Source organism: Penicillium coprophilum, assembly GCF_028826855.1.
Source record: "Penicillium coprophilum strain IBT 35676 chromosome Unknown utg000006l_segment0_segment0, whole genome shotgun sequence".
Taxonomy (NCBI): domain Eukaryota; kingdom Fungi; phylum Ascomycota; class Eurotiomycetes; order Eurotiales; family Aspergillaceae; genus Penicillium; species Penicillium coprophilum.
In genome coordinates this window covers 3,572,763-3,586,233 of record NW_026622725.1, presented here as the reverse complement: position 1 = coordinate 3,586,233, position 13,471 = coordinate 3,572,763, and the positions used below count along the sequence as shown (strand labels likewise).

The following is a 13,471-nucleotide window of genomic DNA, read 5'->3' as shown; positions in this document are numbered from 1 at the left end:
TTCCCAACCTCTTATCTCGTCTGTTCGGACCTCCACGTTTCCCCTTTCCCTCCGTATTCTCCCCTCTGCTTACGCCGCGCGAACTCGCGCCCAGCTGCCATGGAAATGAATCACCTCATAGGGTCAGTCTGAACCTGTTCGGAGCGAAGGTGGCCTGGAGTTAACATCTGGCAGTCAGCGTTTCAACCTGATCTCGAAAAGTGACATTCGGTGAGTTTATCAGATTCTATGTATTGTTTTGCCCACAATTAATTGTCGTCCAGCTATGTCGGTACTCTTCACGAAATCAACCCCGAAGCTTCCACGATAGCTCTCGAGAATGTCATGTCATTCGGCTCAGAAGGGCGCCGTGGCAACCCCGCCGAGGAAGTCCCTCCCTCCACCAGTGTCTATGAGTACATTGTCTTTCGAGGAAGCGATGTGAAGGACATTAGCATTGCTGGGGAGGACCAAAAGGATCCCGCACCGCAAGAACCACCTCGGGTACCAGATGACCCTGCTATTCTCGGGGTAAGTCACCACCATCCCTCTTTTTCCGATCTATGGTGTCATCCAGCACAAGAAATCGCCGCCCATTGTTTCGGCAAATTGATCAAATGACGAAAAATTCTCGGATGTAAACTCACAGACCTGTTCTGAATGCGCAAAACCGTGTAGAGATTTCCGTTGCCTTCCTTCTGATGATCAATTCCCCGTCTTGGACTTGTTTTTCCCTCATCGTTGTGTATACAGCGTGCTAACTGGCGCAAATAGGGAATGCAACGACCGGTTCCTGGCCCAGGGCCTGACTCAGGACCTGCCCCACCGAATATTCCTCCCCAGGCCCCTCCCCAACTACCCCAGGGAGCTGGCCCAACTCCTCCCGGTTACCCCCAGCAGCAACAATTCCAGCAAGGCTATTACCCACCCTACGGACAACAGCGATTCGGACCACCTCCTCCATTCCCTCCCGGTCCCGGTTTCCCGCCCTACGGTGCTCCGCCCGGATGGTACCCACCTCCAGGCCATGGATTCCCCCCGGTCCTGGTCAATTCCAACCTCCGATGCCCATTGGCCCTGGTCAGCAATCTGGACCTCAGCAGCCTCAGCAGCCTGGGTCTCAGCTGTCTGGAACTCAGCGCCCAGGGCCTCCCGGTGCCGCTCCTGCACCTAAGTCCAACTCTGAACTTCCGGTTGAGGAGAAGCTCCCCAACAAGCCTACTAGTCGTAACGCAACTCCCGCCGCCCAGAACGCCCCCACTCCTCCGATCGAATCCAAGCCTACAGTGGCTGAAGCTTTACAAGGTCCTGTCAGCACTGCTCCTCTGACTGCTGTCCCTCAGAAGAATGGCCGAGTCATGCCAGCTATCCCAATCGCTGCCCCAAAGCCTGCTCCTCCGACTACCCATATTCCTACCGCCCCTCGGGGAAATAACCAGTCGATCACCGATGCAACGGCCGCTGCCACCGCTGCCGTTGCTGCCGCCATGGCTAAGTTGCCGCAGCCCGGTGCCCAGAAGCAGCCTGGACAGCCCGAAGGTGTCGTGGATGCGCTTGCGCAGCAGATGAATCAGATGCGCCCTTACGACAACACCCGTGGTCCCCGAGGCGGTCACCACCACCCTCGTGGTGGACGCGGTGGCACTCGTCCTCAGCAGCAGCACAAGAAAATTGAGGTCCCCCAATCGGATTACGATTTCCAAACTGCAAACGCCAAATTCAACAAGCAGGATTTGGTGAAGGAGGCCATTGCTACCGGGGTTCCTGCTCTTGAAGCTGAAGCTCATGCAGCTGAGGAGGCGGAATCCATGGAATCCATGTCAAATGGCGGTGCCTCTTCGCACCACGGCTACAACCGCGGCTCTTCCTTCTTCGACAATATTTCGAGCGAGGCTCGTGATCGTGAGGAAAACACCGGTCGTGTAGGTGGTCGCGAATGGCGCGGTGAGGAGGAGAAACGCAATATGGAGACCTTTGGACAAGGTAGCGTTGATGGCTACCGGCCCAACTACCGCGGTCGTGGTCGTGGCCGCGGCTATGGTCGTGGTCGAGGCGGAGGTGGTTACAGTCGTGGCTATGGCCGTGGCCGCGGCGGCCGAGTCACCTCGGAGTCCACTGGTGTCCCATCCCAGGGTTAATCGAGATATCTTTTTGACTACATGTCCTTCTAGCGATGATTGCTATCTTGTTTTCATATTTGGGGTGACAAGACTATGACCGAAACGAATGACCACGCTTGAATCTTTTCTAGTCTCTCTTCGGCGCAATGGCAAACTGGGGCCGGGGGCATACTGGGTTGATCATACGATACTTCTTGCGATAGCAGTTATGGGTGTTTCTTTGTGTTTCTTTGTTATCTCTTTTTTTTTCGTCTGTCACGCATACCCTTTCTGCAGCGTCTTCCGAAATACCTGAATCCGGTGGATATTTCCTTTTCATGCTTTCACTGCGCAGAAAGTGGCCAATGCACTACTATCTCTCGTGCGCGGCATAGAGCAGATTGTATTGTGTGTACACCATCTTGGGGCAATTCCCTCAATGACCTAAATGAAAAAGGCAAAAAAAAACGAGGCCAGATGGCCTACGATCATTTTGTTTTCTTCTCTTGTAGATGTAAACAATGTATACAGCATTGTAACCCAAGGCCCTCGAATCTCCTGGTCAAGCCCTAGGACAAAATCTACATAAAGCATTCACTTCCTTGACTACTGTACGCTCGTCTATTACTACCGCAGGAGGAACCTACACTCCACAATTGGATCTATGCGGACATCCATACACCTCCAATAGTCGAGATTAACCTCGGTATGCCACAATGAATTCCAAAATCCAAATGGTAGGCACAAAACATCTGTAGAAGATAGGAGAACATATCCTGATATCTACATATCTGATTCTACGAGGCGCTAGACCGCAGGACCACTCTAACCCAGCTGCCCATCTTACGTGTGTTAGTTATACAATGGAGCTGTGACTGAAAGCCCGTCCACTTCTGACAGTCTCAATGACAGTGTTTCCAGACTCTCTATATCAAGTTGCATTAAGAGCAACATGTCTTCCACTTAAGTTGCCGACTTATCCTGGGATCCTAACAACATCGAGTTCCCTGTGCGAAAAGATCTTACAAAGAGTTCCGGTGCACTCGACGGTGCTGATTGGGTGTGGTGCAAAGATGATCAGAACTGCCTATTGACATATATGTACAGTTATATATCACGTCTCTCTGTTCGGCTAAACCTCGGGCTAGAAATGACAACTCTCCGCATTTCTCCACATTCTGGCCGCTTGCATTGAATTTGTTGTCCTTCGAACGCAAACCCGGGCCGAATTGCCGTTTCTTTGGCCTCTTTGGCTTTAGGAAATAGAATTCCATCCTCCTGTCATATCCAAGACACATCTCAGGTCCCATCCCATAATGAGCACCCAAACGCAAACAGAGACAATCGTGCTACAGACAAGAGCGTCCACCGAAGCGGCTCCAGTCGAGCATGAAATACTAGACTCAGGTCCCCCAGAAACAAAATGGATGTATGCCAAAGTCCTCAGTGCAGGTCTATCCTTTTTCGTCGCGGGGGTCAACGACGGAAGTCTAGGATCGCTCATTCCCTACGTGATACGCACCTATGATATCGGCACAAACATGGTAGCCGTCCTGTAAGACCAGACCAACTATATTCATCTACAATCCAACACTAAAACCCACCAGATACGGTACAACTTTCTTCGGTTGGCTAATCGCCGCCCTAACAAACAGCAAAATAACCCAGTACCTAGACCTAGGCCTAATCCTCAGCTTGGGTGCCGCCATCCAAGTTCTAGCCCAAGTACTGCGAGCCTGGGAACCTCCATTCGCACTGTACGCGATAACATTCTGTCTCGCCAGCTTGGGTCAAGCTTACAACGATACCCATGCTAACACCTTCGTCTCCGGGTTGAATGGTGCGCACCGATGGCTCGGCTTTATCCACGCTATGTACATGGCCGGGTGTCTGGTCGGTCCGTTTGTAGCGACGGGCGTGGCGTCTGCGAATGTCGATTCGAAGTGGTATCTGTTTTATCTTTTCCCGCTTGGTGTGGGCGTGGCGAATCTTGCGTTTGTGAGTGTTTCTTTCCGGGATCGGATGGCTACTCCGACTGTTTTGAGGGGGGAGAGAGGAAGCAGAACTGCTTCGGATTCTGCACTCAAGGAGATTAAGGATACTCTATCTACACCTGGTGTTTGGCTGCTGAGTTTGTTTTTCTTTTTCTTCCTTGGTGCTAGTATTACCGCTGGAGGTTTGTTTTCTCTTCTTCTCTATATGATCTATGGGACTAATTTTACTAGGCTGGATGGTCGAGTATCTTGTCAACGTTCGCAATGGCGACGTCAAATCAATGGGTTATGTCCCAGCCGGCTTCTATGGCGGAGCGTTTCTAGGACGTCTTATCCTCGCCGAGCCTACGCATAGATTCGGCGAGCGCAGAATGATCTTCATTTATGCCGTGCTGTGTGTGGGATTGCAGTTGGTATTCTGGCTGTGAGTTTGGCATCTCCAAGAATTCATTGTCATCCTGGTTCTTGCTCCCTATTTACTAACATCCGTGATTTATCAGTGTTCCAAATATCATTACCGAGGCAGTAGCAGTCAGTCTATTGGGATTCTTCTCCGGTCCTTTCTTTGCAACGGTAACTATCCTCGGCTCTAGTGTCCTAATCCCAGCTCTAACTCCTGACTCAGGGCATATCGGTCGGCTCCAAAATCTTCTCCCCAGAGATCCGCTCTTCGGCAATCGGTAAGCCTCACCCCCACAGCCTTAGAGTCCGCAGGGCTGAAGACTTAAATTTTGACCTCAATTCACATAGCATTCGTCTTCGTACTCGGCCAAATTGGCGGTTCTGTCTTTCCCGCTTTGACAGGCATCATCGCAGGACAAGTTGGTGTCCAGGTTCTACAGCCCATGCTTGTTGGTTTACTCGGTGCCGCTGGTGTGAGCTGGTTAATCTTGCCTAAGGATGCTGTCGTGCATCAGGATTGATTGATCTAGTTTAGTTTAAGACGGGGGTTGAATGATCCAGAGCGATAGGAGACATCTGTGTGAAAACCTGTATAAACAGCACATTTTCAGGGGCTTTGAGATGAGATCCTATCTAGAAGAGAATATACGAAGGTTGCTGGTGACTAGTGTCTTTACAGTTATAACCATAAACCCCTTTTTCACCACAATATTTAGTCACACTGCTACTTGTACTAATTTCCTTCTCCGAGGTTCATTGGCCTGAGGAATTCTAGAATCACGCTCTTTGGCCACTCTTTTCATCACGGGAGTTGAAACGCTGCAGGCAATTGGCCTTGAATGCTGCCAAGGCAATAATGTCTCATAATTTTCGAGCTAAAAATGCCTTGCCAAGTAAAGCCCTGGGGGCGATTTATTGTCTGTTGGCTCCGGCCTTTATTTTAGCCTTCTCTTGAACACAAGACCCCGTATCTCACTTGAAAGCAAAGCACTCGGGGAGCACTCTATAATGCGTCAGTCACTTATTGTAGCTCTAGCATGGTCCAACTGGGCCACCGCCAGTGCTAATGTCCACACATTGCCCGTGCAACGCGACGTACCTGCAGTGGTTGGCATGGATCTCTATGGCCGTGAAGTATCTAGGCCACTGATGAAAAGAGATACTGCCACTCTAGGGACAGGCATGTTCAATCATGTATGTTCAACTACAGTACCATTGCTTAGAACTGAAATCTGATATATCTGCACAGATATCCAATACTGTCAATGTCTCAATTGGCACACCACCACAGTATGTGGGCATGATGGTCGACTTCCTGACTGCCACTTTCGATGTCTTTTACGAGGACACGCGTGTGACAAATTCGGAATGTCGGGAGATTCGCTATTGCTCCTTATATGGATCATACAATGTCACCAAATCGTCCAGCAATGTGACCAAAGAAATCCCAAATCGATGGGGAGATCCCTACGAGGTATTCACTGACACTGTCACTATTGGAGGGACAAAAGTCAAGGATGTCGAATTACGCCGTTTGACTGTCGAATATGGCAACTGTTAGTTCATAAACTCTCGGGCTATGACTTCCAACCTGGACTAATACAATTCAACAGACAACTCGATAGGACTATCTCCAAGCAACGAGTCATTCCCCTATCAGCTAGTCGACCGGGGCTTGATCCGATCTCCCTCATTCAGTCTATGGGGCAATTCATCCGAAGGAGGCGCAGGACTCCTTTTCGGCGGAATCAACAAAGCCAAATATCACGGCCCGTTACAGGCATACAGCTTTAACAAGACATGGGGAAGCGTATCCCTCCCTCTCTCGAAATTCCAACTCCAAACAGAATCAAAAACACCCACAAATTACACCTTATCCAGCTCCAAGCCATACATGCTAAGCGCTCAATACATCACCACGACTCTCCCCAAGGACGCAGTCCTACGCATGTACAAGGACTACAACATCTCCTATGTCGGCTGGAGCGACGACGACGACCCCCAATTCGGTTTACTCCCCTGTTCCCGACAATACACGGAAACCCGCACTGTTTCTCTATTCTTCGGCAGCGCCACGATCTCCGCAAACTGGAGCGACCTGTTTATGCCGTGGGGCTCTGCCGGCTCGGAGCGCTGCTCGTTCCTCATTCAACCGGAAGACGATTTGAACTCTAGCTACGCCGGGAGAATCGGGACTAAATTTTCAGAGCGCATGTATATGACCATCAACTACAATAATGGGTTTGTTGGGGTTGCTGCGTTGAATGAGAATCCCGGGGCGGACGATATTGTGGAGATTGGAGATGGTCCTGAGATACCGGATGCGGTGGGTGATTTCCCGACGTCTATCGTGCCTTATAAGAAGCCGAAACCAACAGTGTCGATGTCGACGTCGACGTCCACGGGACTGGCGAGTATGCCGACTTATATGCCAGGCGGTATGTTTGTTGGTGTTGCAGGGGCTGCGTTGGTAGCGGCGCTGTAACTTCCTTTGATGAACACCGAGTTCTATAAACGGGAAGTGGCATGAGCGTTGGGATTATTACCTTGATTTGTGTCTTTCTTTGCCTCAGACGTCATCTGTATATGTATGGAGTTTAAGGGGTATCATTGGGATATTAGCTTCATTGATTTCATGTGTCACTATAAAGACATGTCCTAGGGAATCAAGACTAGGGGTGTTCATTAGCTTCTGGTTTTGAATGTAGCTGATCGGCCCCCAGGAGGTTCGGACTGTAGTTCTGAGAGCTAGTAATAGCATACAATAAGATCTTACGAGTATGCAAGGCGTATAGAACATGTGAAATTCGTTACTTCGTTACATCACGTCGACCACCAGCAAAAAGAAACCAAACCCAAAGGAAAACAACCCTCGCACAGCTATGATAAAAACCTCATACCCAACCTAACAAAGCCTCATAAACATCATTAAGAAAATGAATGGAACCCAATTAGAAAATATCCTCCGGCCAGAGGTAATCCTCAAGGCCAGAGATCACAGAGTCCGCACCAGAAGCCGATGACGGGGAGAGCACCGGAGCAGACACAGGTCTCTTCCTGGGCGACCTATTCACATTGACATTCACCTTGATCTTGGCAGCACTCGAGCGAAGTTCTTCAGGAACGGGTGGTACGGGCGGAATATCGTCATCATAGAGATACCCAGATCGCCTCCGAGTATGACCCATCTTCGGCCGTGTCGGAGTGCGAGGGCTACGATCAGGATTGAGCTGGCGCTGTGGATGGTGGTAGAAGGTGTCGCGATGGGAGTCAGTTGGTGGAGCAGGCAGAGGCGTGGCCCAGATACTGGAACGAGAATCGTTGTCCGAGGCAGCGGCAGGTGAAGACGCCGGACGCAGGCTGGTCGGGCTCTTCTTCATACGGAGAGGGGTTGTAGGCTTGGAACTTGGTGAGCGGGTGGGTCCGGAGATTTTTCGGGGCTGAACGTAGGGGGACCTTTTGATGTTGCGCGTAGCACTTGCATTTCCTCCTGCTTCCTTTTCTTCGTGCTCGGTCGAGGGAGCTGCGTCGTCGATGGCTTGCTTACGCTTGGCCGAGCCGGGGCTCTCGCCGGCCTCGGATTTCTGCCATTTCGCTTTTCCGGGTGGGCTAAGTAGACCGTGGTCAATCAGATCCTTGAGACCGGGCTCGCTTTCGTGATCTTTGATGCCTTCCGTCGAATTGGGCTGAGGAGAATCCCCACTATCGATAGGTTCAGGAATGAAAGACTTCCTCTTACGGGAAGGGCGGTCCTTACCCATGGATGACGGCTGTGACCCTTTCGAGTGCCGTTTTGGACTTTGGGCCGTAGCCGAGGTTGGGAGAGGCCGCGATTCTTCAAATGAAAAAGTTTCGCGGCCTTCCATGGATGGCAGTGCCGTCAGGTTGGCCGCTTCGGATGCAGACGCCTCGTTTTCTACGGCCTGTTGATCCAGAAGCCTTTCCGACGGCAGAGTGGGAAGGGCACCAGGGACGAATTTCCTTGGGAACGATGCGGGATCCATCTCGGTGCTGAGGGCCTTTGGTTGGGCTGTAGGTGCCGGGACCCGCTCCTCGTTGCCTGTGAGGTCACGAAGCTCCTGCCGTGCACGTTGCAGCTTGTCCTCGAGGTTGCTAACTTTCTTGAGCAGCTTGTTTTGACGTGATATCTCCCTGCGGGATGGTCTCTTGCGCAGTTCAGTTGGCTCGTTATCATCAGAAGTTATATCGCAGTACACTGCTGGGGAAGCAGGTGGCGATCCATGGGATTTCTGGAAGAATGACTTCGGCAGGCGAAGATCCTGAAGAGAAGAGCGTTTGGATGCTGATGACTCAGATCGTGAGGATGCAGCATGGCTTCTGTGATCAATTGACTGGCAATGCGACTCTTTGATTGGCGAACCATATCCCATCTTGTGCTGGATAGACTGCCAGGTCTGGTCGGCCACGGCAGTGTTGACGCCAAGGTCCTCCATGTAATGACCCTTGTTTGTACCCTTGTAGCCTGCCTTTTTCAATTCCGCATAGGCCTGCTCCGCCTGGGTGATAACATCCTTCTGCGGCGACTTATTAAGCGATCCCTCGGAGTTCTTTCCCCATCCACCAAACGGATTAAACGCCGAGGCAATGGCCTTCCCAAAACGAAAAATACCAGATGAGCGACGCTGAAGGCCAGGGTGCTTGTTTTCCTGGTCCTGGAAGTAGATACTTGGCGGTTTCTCACTGATACTATCATTCATAGTCGCCTCGACGAATCGCGATGTCCGTCCTCTGGGACGGCGTTGGCTGGAAGCAGATGCGGCGGCATGGCGAGCGCGCAAAGAAGCGAGTGAGCCGCGAGGTGAAGCCCGTGGCGAGCTCTTGTAACCTGAGCCATTTGCGCTCACGCCGAGACTCCCGTTCTGAGTGCGACGATCATGGGCTCCGTAATCAGCGGCTTCCTCGGGCAACGGCCAGTCATTTGAACGACGTCGTTTGGTCTGCTTCACTACCGACGATCTGTGCTCGTCTGCGTGCCCTTCTTCGGCGTCGTCGAATTGGCCCGATACGTCTGAGCTCCAATCATAGTCATCGTCGTCGCTAGAGCGTAGGTGCTTGCGCGAGGAGCGCTGGTGTGCGGGGCTCGGGTCAATGTCCATTTCCATTTCCATTTTGGAGTCGCGGGCGCTAGAATGACGCAGGGAAGTTAGATTCAATCGTTCTTATGCGGTAATTGAAATCCCTTCCATGGAGATTATGGGATTATGGCAAGGGACCATACCTTTGCAGCTTGGGTTATCCTGTTTCCCCCACGCTCTTGGAAAATGACAAATTTTTATCAGAATTTGGCATAGAAAATACTGAGAGTGGGAGGAGATACAAAGAAATGAGAATCGAAATGAAGACGGGAGACTCGATTTGCGCAGGTTTGTTTACATACTCCGCACTTGCCAAGGGGGAAGTTTGTTGTGGTACCTGGTACCCACGTCTACCGCAAACCTTCCATATAATTCAAAGTACCCGTTACATCATCAGAATGTCCACCGGGGCGATATCCCAAAACAAACATTAATGTACAAATATGTATATACATATCAATAAAATCTAGAATCGATGTAGAATTCCACATGTTTCAAACATGTGCCTATGATATTCGATAAGGAATGCAGATATAAGACCCATGCCCGTAGGAGAGATGTACTTATAGGATAACCCTTGACTTCTGGAATATACAGGTGCATGCTGGTGAAATTGGGCAAATTGTAGGGTTAAGTATAGAATTGGTACTAGGTATCAAGTAGCTGCCACAATGCTAGTATAAAAAGTAGATGAAGCAGCAGGGGTTCTAGGTGTGAAGCAAGGAACCCAGTATCCCGAGATGAATGAGACCAGCCCTTGTCTATTTCAAGATTGAATGCTCCAAGAGCAATGCTAGAGAGCATCCTAGCTAGAGTCGGTATAGGGATGACATTCCCTATTCCAATCTCAGGGGATGAAAGGAACGGGGAGCCTTGCTCTAGGTGATAGAGTGTGGCCATTTGAGAATGATGCAAGTACCAGAAGTTTATGTGACAAACATAAATGTTCTCGAGGCTAGGAATCAAGGATAGCGAACAGCTAAACTACTATCTAACTCCGGACCTCAATCAAAGAAAATCCTCGCAAATACTGGAACATGAAAGAAACCGATTCCCGAAAAGGTGAGTCCAAGTACGACGAGAAATCGGAAGAAAAGTCATGTACAAAAACCCTCCAATCAAGTACAATCACAAGAATTCAGTCCATTGACTGGGGCTCAGTCGTCGAGGTAAGCCCGAGGTGAGCATATCGTTTTCCGCGCACCAGGGGTTATTCAAGACCATTTTAGATGTTATTAAGTCGGAGGAGCTTTCATGACCATTTTGCCGTTGGCACGCTTGTAAGCCATTTGAATGCCCATTTCAGCCATCAGTGCAGAGCGACTTTCACCTGAGAAATCGCGATATGCGCTCGGATAAGGCTCTGTGTCAGGCCGCATGCCGTTCTGCATTGACCGGTCATCAGCACCGAAAGTATCTTCGTGACTCCTTTTGCCGTATGCTGGCCCTGTTTGATATACCATACGCTTCCCTGTGACGTTGTCGTATCCACCACTGCCACCGCCGGGTGAAGTGGTTTCCACAGAAGGAACAATCTGGTTACCATAGTCATTTGACAAGGGTTTGAGAGGCGGAATCATCTGGCCCGTAATTGGCGTTTGAGAACGTGGCACCGAAACACTGGATATGGATGGATATGGACCTGGTTCTGAGCGGGGGTCCATATATGAGTTTGGTTTTTGTGGCTCCATGCGATAGGAAGTCATAGAAGGCTTGGGATAGCCACCTCGTTCAGTGGGTATTTGAGACGCCGAGGGGTATGCAATTGGCGTCCCTTCGTATTCGGAGGCGTTTGATGAGTGTCGTATTTGGGCATATGTATGTTGTGGGGAGTAACCTTGTGGTGCGACCGGTGATGGTGTAGGAGGCATGTGAGGGGCCGGATAATGTGAAGGCGTGGAACCAAATGAAAGGTGTGATTGATATGAGGGTGTTTGGGAGTGTGGCATGGGTGCAGGTGGCATGGGTCTTTGGTAAGGTTGCGGGCACTGGAAACCATAGTCTGGTGCAGATGGTCGTCGATCCGGGGCAACAAACCCGTAGGGTGATTCCATATTGCTGCCATTGCTGTTTGATCTAGGACGTTCCAGCGAAGCTGCGTATCTGTCGGGTGTCGAGAAACGATCAGACGATCTTGCATACGCAGCTGCGCGTTCCTCGTCGTACTCTTCGTCCCGCTTGTCGCCCCGGCGTCTCATGCGAACATCGCGACGAATGCGAACACGGCAACCCTGCTCGGCAATGATACGACTCAGAGAGGTGCTAGTGGCCAGGCCAGGGAACTTCTTAGCACTATAAACGGTGAACGGGACCGACTTGACCTCGAGACGGAAATGAAGAAATGCTTGCGGGGTGCCGGGCTTTGATGTAGCGGAATGAGTGATTTGGTTGGGGAGAGGCAAAGTGGAATCTTTGTCGGCATCCTTGGCGTCCTTGATCTCTTCATATAGGTGAAAGTTCAAGCGGTACCGGCCCTCATGGCGCACTGACAGATCTGGGAAGATGAAATAACCTGCTTGCGAGGGACGGTCGAGATAGGCGACGCCGGCGACTGGCACACCTGTTAGGACAGGACACGACTGTGGTCCACCCACGCGCCCGTGGGCGATAGGGCGTGCGGTATCAAGGGTTGCGTAGAGGAAGAAATTGGCATTGTAGGCGAATGTGATATCGGTCTTTTGTGCATCGTTTCCCGGGTCAGACTCAAAGATGCGCAACTCGACCACGGGTGGTGGATCAACAGGCCGACGGTCGGCAGATGCTATTGATGGTCAGTCCATGTGCAGCCTTAGTTAGGCTCAACCGCAAATACTCACACTTTGCTCCCGCGCCGCAAGCTCTGGCCCGCTCTGGCTGTTGCATCACACTCAATTTGTACGTGAGCTGTTTGCCTTCACGAGTGATCCGGCTGACTGAGTGCTCAGTCTCATTGTGAGGCGGCATGATGGGTGGTCTGCTCGCCATTTTCGCGAATTGATGCTTGTATTTCCGGATGATCTGCCGGTCGCAGTGTTGAATATCGTGCAGTTGGAGGTTTCCTCCTATTTCGATTCGGCCACCGAGCCCAGCGTACAAAATCTGGAATCAACGGAGCCTTCGAGAAATGCTGGTTTATGTTGATAAAATATGGCCTTATTCTCCTCTAATTTCCCTTCAAGTTGGAGAGACTTCCAAGGTAGTACTCGAATAAGCCCCCACACACATAGAAAACAAAAATCGAATAACAATTCCCGACAACTTCGAATGACGGTGGATAAAGAGAAGAGAAAGAGGGAGGGGGAGTGAAAAGTGACACTAACTCGCAAACCCCGAGACCTTGGTACGCCTATGGGTACGTCCGTATACTTTCATACCGTACGGAGTACGGAGTACCTACATCGCACATACCTGATCATTCCCCGTTGGATCCCGCAGGTCCCCGGTTGCCTTCTATATGCCTTCCATAGCTCTGTTCTGTTTCAACAAATATCCATGTTTCATACCAATTCCATGATACTAGACGGAATGGCATATGCATTGTTGAATACGCCGTAGTACCTCCAGGTAATGGTATACAATATAATATCTCAAATATGAAATATCATGTATCAACCCTTGTAGATCTATTTGCTTTTTTTTCGTAAGACATCGTATTTATTTTCCAGTACGGAGTACACGTTACCCGGCGTTTATCTTCCTGGGTTCCAGGGATCTGGCAACCCAGTCCAACGGATCGGAGTCGCTTTATTTCCCCTGGTCTCCATAATGTCCGTATACTTACTTTAAACTATACCTACAGCATAGATACTTGAATCTGTCATTCTTGAACCTATCTTTAATTTACTCAGACGTTACTTATAGTTTCACTGATTAGCTTCAATACTGCGTATTCTAATTACCGAACTAGTGCCCCTGAGATTGA

General features: G+C 50.4%; 5 protein-coding genes across 5 annotated transcripts; 3 read left to right on the top strand and 2 right to left on the bottom strand.

Moving 5' to 3' along the window:
• Positions 1–99: 99 nt before the first annotated feature.
• On the top strand, positions 100–2,117 carry N7500_010333 (uncharacterized protein; the record flags this gene model as incomplete). Its single annotated transcript, XM_056681471.1, has 5 exons — positions 100–122; positions 175–210; positions 264–510; positions 754–1,059; positions 1,119–2,117. 5 exons carry the CDS (start codon positions 100–102, stop codon positions 2,115–2,117), a joined length of 1,611 nt encoding a protein of 536 aa, XP_056528853.1.
• A 1,277-nt stretch (positions 2,118–3,394) lies between these two features.
• On the top strand, positions 3,395–4,995 carry N7500_010332 (putative MFS transporter; the record flags this gene model as incomplete). The annotated part of the gene is made up of 6 exons (XM_056681470.1): positions 3,395–3,633; positions 3,686–4,254; positions 4,304–4,496; positions 4,573–4,645; positions 4,698–4,752; positions 4,823–4,995. The coding sequence occupies 6 exons, from the start codon at positions 3,395–3,397 to the stop codon at positions 4,993–4,995; spliced, it is 1,302 nt and encodes a 433-aa protein (XP_056528852.1).
• A 487-nt stretch (positions 4,996–5,482) lies between these two features.
• N7500_010331 (uncharacterized protein) lies at positions 5,483–6,959 on the top strand (the record flags this gene model as incomplete). The annotated part of the gene is made up of 3 exons (XM_056681469.1): positions 5,483–5,668; positions 5,724–6,030; positions 6,088–6,959. The coding sequence occupies 3 exons, from the start codon at positions 5,483–5,485 to the stop codon at positions 6,957–6,959; spliced, it is 1,365 nt and encodes a 454-aa protein (XP_056528851.1).
• A 466-nt stretch (positions 6,960–7,425) lies between these two features.
• On the bottom strand, positions 7,426–9,603 carry N7500_010330 (putative nuclear RNA binding protein; the record flags this gene model as incomplete). Its single annotated transcript, XM_056681468.1, has 1 exon — positions 7,426–9,603. One exon carries the CDS (start codon positions 9,601–9,603, stop codon positions 7,426–7,428), a length of 2,178 nt encoding a protein of 725 aa, XP_056528850.1.
• A 1,202-nt stretch (positions 9,604–10,805) lies between these two features.
• Positions 10,806–12,534, bottom strand: veA (sexual development activator VeA; the record flags this gene model as incomplete). The annotated part of the gene is made up of 2 exons (XM_056681467.1): positions 10,806–12,331; positions 12,387–12,534. The coding sequence occupies 2 exons, from the start codon at positions 12,532–12,534 to the stop codon at positions 10,806–10,808; spliced, it is 1,674 nt and encodes a 557-aa protein (XP_056528849.1).
• Positions 12,535–13,471: the final 937 nt, after the last annotated feature.